General features: G+C 33.0%; 1 protein-coding gene across 1 annotated transcript; it reads left to right on the top strand.

The window, feature by feature from the left end:
• Positions 1 to 760: 760 nt before the first annotated feature.
• LOC120281036 (3-methyl-2-oxobutanoate hydroxymethyltransferase 2, mitochondrial-like) lies at positions 761 to 4,891 on the top strand. The gene is made up of 6 exons (XM_039287981.1): positions 761 to 1,170; positions 1,256 to 1,462; positions 1,581 to 1,727; positions 4,511 to 4,564; positions 4,648 to 4,746; positions 4,814 to 4,891. Exons 1-6 carry the CDS (start codon positions 805 to 807, stop codon positions 4,889 to 4,891), a joined length of 951 nt encoding a protein of 316 aa, XP_039143915.1. The 5' UTR covers positions 761 to 804.
• Positions 4,892 to 5,887: the final 996 nt, after the last annotated feature.

Genomic DNA, 5,887 nt, shown 5'->3' with positions numbered 1-5,887 from the left:
ACCTCATTGTTAAAGCAGTTGTTTGGCAAATCTGGCTTGCTAGGAATGATTGCATTTTTAATGTTGTCTTCGTTTTTCTTTCTTCTATTATTTTCAAAGTTGCCTATGTTTTGATCCTGTGGTTTTCTGCAACCTCTCCATCCCAACAGGCGAGCTTTGGTGAGCATACTTCTACTCTCTGTTGCAGCCTGGTGTTCTCTGGGAAGCACGAGGATCCCACCGGTGGAGCTACTCCGGATGGAGGGGACTCGGTTCGAGAGCTCGGAGTAGTAATCATCTATGTGGTTCCCCGGCTAGTCGGGTGTTTGATCGGCATATTTTTTTATACCCACTTCTAGTGGGCGTTTGTGTTGTTTCCGACCGCTTTGGTTTGACTTTTGTTCTTTATCTTTTATCCGATGCAAGTGGTTTTATCCACTTTTTTTCCAAAAAACTAATTACCAACTTTTTTTCGAATATGGAAGCAATTTTTCCCTATTTTAAGGCTAGTATTAACTATTCTCAACAACCACCCTAATTATTATAATTCAAACAAATCAATTAGAACTAGCATACACCCTAAATAAGAATAATAAAAAAATCAAAAATAAACAAATTTTTTTTATATATAATTAAGTCAAGCAGTAAAAATAATAATTACTTGGTCTGAAGATCAAAAATAATATATTTAAACATAGAATTCAAGATTAAAACAATATTATATATATATATATATGTAATATTTATTAACGTAAGCTGTAACATATGAACCATTCTTATTCTCCGTTCATCTCGTCTCGTGATCGCCATCAAATCTCCGGCGCCATGCAACCTCTCACCCGGCCTCTCTTCGGCAACGTCCCCGAGAGCACCGTCTATGGCGGTCCCAAGCCCCAAAGCCCTAACCAACGCGTCACCCTCAACTCCCTCCGCCAGAAGCACCTTGCCTGTGAGCCCATCACCATGGTCACCGCCTACGATTACCCTTCCGCCGTCCAGGTCAACACTGCCGGCATCGACATGTGCCTCGTCGGTGACTCCGCCGCCATGGTCGTCCATGGCTACGAAAACACTCTGCCGATAACCCTTGATGAGATGCTCATCCATTGCCGCGCCGTCACCCGCGGTGCCACCCGGTCATTCCTCGTCGGTGACCTCCCCTTCGGCTCCTATGAGTCGTCTTCCGCGCAGGTATATATTATGATTGGGATTTGGTTTTTGATGACTTACTTGGTGTTTGTTGGTTTGGTGATTGGGGGCATGCGCATGCATGCAGGCGGTGGACTCGGCGGTGAGGGTTTTGAAGGAAGGGAACATGGATGCTATCAAGCTGGAAGGAGCTCCACCTTCAAGGATCGGTGCTGCGAGGGTGATTGTGGAAGCGGGGATCGCCGTGATGGGGCATGTTGGACTTACGCCTCAGGCGATTAGTGCTCTTGGAGGGTTTCGGCCTCAAGGGAAGACCATTAACAGTGCAGTAAAGGTCTCATTTTTTTTTTCACTTGTATATATTTCATGAAAGATGATATTGATCACTATTGAGGCTTTGGAGTAGATGCGTGCATGGTTATTAATTAATGAAGTGTTTGTGTGAATGACAGGTGGTGGAGATGGCCCTGGAGTTGCAGGAGGTGGGATGCTTCTCGGTGGTTTTGGAGTGTGTGCCTGCTCCGGTTGCTGCAGCTGTGACTGCTGCATTGAAGATACCAACAATTGGTATTGGAGCTGGGCCATACTGCAGTGGACAGGTTATTTCTTCTTTTGCATCACACCCACTTGTTTAGGGACACTAAACCAAACAGTGGGCATCGACAAGACAAAAGTCTGATCCCTACTTGGACTTGGGAGCACTCATGTTCCCTCTGTTTGTTGAACGCCATTAATTAACCTCATTGATTAACTGTCATTTTCCTGGCTACAGTAGCCAATCTCTAACAAACGAGTTGTAGTTTCAGACATATATACCATCTTTTACGTGTTTTACTCAAGGTTGTCCACCCGGTCCAGATAATGATCCGGCTAAGCGCATTACTCGGAAGTATAATTTTTTGAGATCATCTTGGTCTCTTGGAGCTTATATAAGGCACCCTTGGGTTGACGGCATCCCCAATATCCACGTGTACGGCGCACCGTAGGACATGAGTCAATGAGTTCAACTGGATTAAATCAAAGTTGAACCGAATCAATAATAAAAATATAAAAAAATTATAATAATTAATAATTAGCAAATATAATATTAAAAGTTTATAATTATAATATAAAAAAACTACTCAAATTTGATATTTAAATTGATAAATGATCTCATATACTGATAGTGTTTTCTAATTATGTCATTTATTTTTACTTTTTTTAAATATTTACAAATTTAATGTATTAATATATAATTATCGAACTTCTCTCGGCATTATTTATTTATTTGTTTTGTGTATTGGTTGATTTTATTAAAAATAAACAAGAAATTTAATTCACTTATTCTTATATCTCAATTGAGTTTTTATTTCGCTTTTTAAATTCTTATATTTTTTTATTTAATTAGAATACTTTTATTTTTTTATATTTTATAATAAAGTTACACTCATTTATTGTTTTTATTTGTTTAATAAATTTAAATTTTAGAAAGTATGCAAATAACATATTAATAGATTTTTATTTTTTTAAATGTTATTTTTTGTTGGTATGTTTATGATATATATATATTGTAATTATATTTATTGATTATAAATTATAAATTAATATTAATAAATATACACGATTTTTGTGGTTTTTAATGAGAAAAATAATAATAAATTATTAAATATTGTTAAAAAAATTAAACATTGTGACTCGATTAACCCGGCCGGGTCAACCGGTTCCCAGTTGAACCACCCGGGTCACTAGGTTAATACCGGGTTTTTTCATACCCGGTTCGATGCGGGTATACCCGGGCCGGGCCACATGGCGGTTCCCGGTTTTTATAAAGTAATTTTATTATTTTTTTAAAATTATTTATATTTAAAAACTTCATTAGTGAGTTATATAATATAATATTTAATTAATTGTGATTTATTAAAAAGTTGTATAAGTATAGTAAATTAAAAAGATATATTTTAAAAAAATAATAATTTAACCCCTGCATAAAAATTTCTAATGTGATAAATAAAAAAGAACAGAGAAGAGATCCAAAAACATAACAAGTAAAAAAATAACAAAGGAAGTATATATATATATATATATATATATATATATATATATATATATATATAAGTTGCCCATCTATAGCTTTTAAAAAGATTTTTTTAAGTGAGAGATCACAGATGATTTTGATGTTTTCCTCTTGATCACAAATTACAATAGCAATAACTATTAGATAATTCAGTGGAAGTCACTATAAATGATGGGTATAAATGATGGGTAATTATACAATACTACTATGCAAATATATTATAGATATACTATAAAAATATTGTATCAATACTGTTTACCATTAGTCATCTGGTCCCCTATAGGAGGAGCCGTATTTTCCACTTCACTAGGGTTGTAAGACAAAAAAAAATTATCATTATGAGGTTGTGGTGATTGATATATCATCCCGGGCGTACGTAGCAGGCTCTAATTACCCCGCCTACATGGTAAATCTCTAGTAGTCATTAAGTCACTGTAACTAGTACACCATTATACATGTCTGTCCGTTTGACATCCCCTTGTGGGGAGGCGTTTGTCGCCATTTGTAATAAAAAAAATTGCCATCTTCTAAACTTGGCGGTTTTTATTTTTATTTTATTTTTACAGTTAGAGATCGTTTGGTTACCAGTAAGTGAAAACACGGTATAAATAAAAATGTTGTATTTCAAATTATATCATTGGTTTGTTGTAATTAGAAATACATATATTCTTTTTCATTATTTAGTTAGATGTAAATTGAAGGGTATAATCACCATATAAGTGTAGTGGTGAAATTACCCAATTATCAATTATTAGCACTAAATATTTAATATTCTATATAAAATTTTAGGTAAAAAATTAATTAAATAAATTATTTATTAAATTTAAAAAAATATTTAATATCTTTCAATTATATGAATTAAAAAAACTATTTTAATAATTAATTTTTTTAAAAAAATATTTACTTTATTAATTATTTTTTTATAATTGATACTTTTTATAATATTTTTCAATAATAAAAAAATATTTATTATTTAATTAAAATTTAGTAGAAAAAAATAAAAAATATACTTATATATTATTATAATTAAATATGTTTTTTTATTTATAGCATTTCTATTTTTTTAATAAATTTTTGCTGTATTTACTATAAGTTTAAATATTATAAAAATAGGTCAATTGTAAGTTATATTTTATATCTAGGGAACTTTTACATCAAACCAAATAACTATCTACAAGTTAAGTAGTTGCATTAAACTTCAAAAACCAATCAACCCTTTAATAATTTTTTTTTTTAATCTTACATAGGCTCATATGAGCAAAAGCAGTAACTAACGTTTGTTTCCTGAGTCAAAGTTGTTGATTATTTGGCATCGAAATATTTGTACAGGTGTTGGTTTATCATGATTTGTTGGGCATGTTGCAAGATTCCCATCATGCAAAGGTTAGCTTACTGCATATTAGTCAATGATTTACAACTTGGCGTCCTTCTTGTACTCTATGAATGTATTGTTTGCTGGTTGGCAGGGTGCCAAGATTTTTGCAAGCAATATGGCCATGTGGGTGAAGCCATTAACCAAGCTTTGTCCGAGTACAAACAAGAAGTCAAAAACAAAGTATTTCCTGGTATATCAAACACACCATACAAAAATTAGTGAAGGTGATGTAGATGGTTTTTATGAATGAGCTGCAGAAGATGGGCTTGAGTAAAGCTGCTTCTGCAGCAGCAGCAGCAGTTGCCTCCTCCAAGGACATGGGAGGACGTGAATAGGAACTCATACTGATAAATGCACATCTTTCAACCAGCAAGTCTCTGCACTGATTTCTCTCAGATTTTTTTTTAATTTCTTTGTGCCAAATCTGTTGTCATAACGTCTGTCTATGGAATTTGCATGAATGATATATATATATATATGTGTATCGTTTGTTTCTTTCTAGATCATGTGTTCTCATGTAAGGGATGGTTAATCTCATTGAATGCAGTGTGTGCCATTTTTAAGTTTGAAAGATTTGGTGTTATGTTTATTGCTTATAGAACCTAGAAGGTTATTGGCATTTTTGTGGCAATTAGCATCTTGTGACAAATTGAGGAAGAGCTTATTCCACATAATATTAAAGTCCACCTACAGCCTATTGCTCTATTGGTGCGAGATACCTTGTGTAGGCTGTTCGTTTAGAAGAGTATCCAAAATCAAACTTTAAAATCACGTAAAATGAAAACGCAAGTGTGTGTTAAGCTTGGCCCATGCTTTCATCTCCCCTGGTTTTGAATTAGGAATCCCCTGCTCCAACCTATTAAACCCTCGACATACGCCCACAATCACAATAGAAAAAAATATAATAATATCACATGGGACACGTGTCGAATACGATAGATCTGAACCAAGTGTATTCTCCTGGCTCTAGAACCGGGGAGATGAACTCTAATTATGCATATCTCTTACAAACACATAATAATAATAATAATAATAATAATAATAATAATAATAATAATAATAATAATAATAATCAATAATAATAATAATAATTCCCTGTTAAAGATATGTTGATTTGTTAAAAATATATATGGTTAACATGGCAAAAAAAGCATAAAGTCCAAATTTTTTTAAAATGACAGAAATGTGAGTGATCCAATATTTCTTGTGTTCATCCGTGTGAAATCGAAATATCCTGAAGTGGAATATACAATGATTAATTATTTTATAAGTTTCTATAATTTATCATGATTTTTATTAAAGAAATTCCTCAATTTTTATATATAAAACCT

This window comes from Dioscorea cayenensis, chromosome 17 (assembly GCF_009730915.1).
Source record: "Dioscorea cayenensis subsp. rotundata cultivar TDr96_F1 chromosome 17, TDr96_F1_v2_PseudoChromosome.rev07_lg8_w22 25.fasta, whole genome shotgun sequence".
Lineage (NCBI taxonomy): Eukaryota > Viridiplantae > Streptophyta > Magnoliopsida > Dioscoreales > Dioscoreaceae > Dioscorea > Dioscorea cayenensis.
Note: the sequence above shows the minus strand (reverse complement) of the source record. Positions and strands in the feature narration are given on the sequence as shown.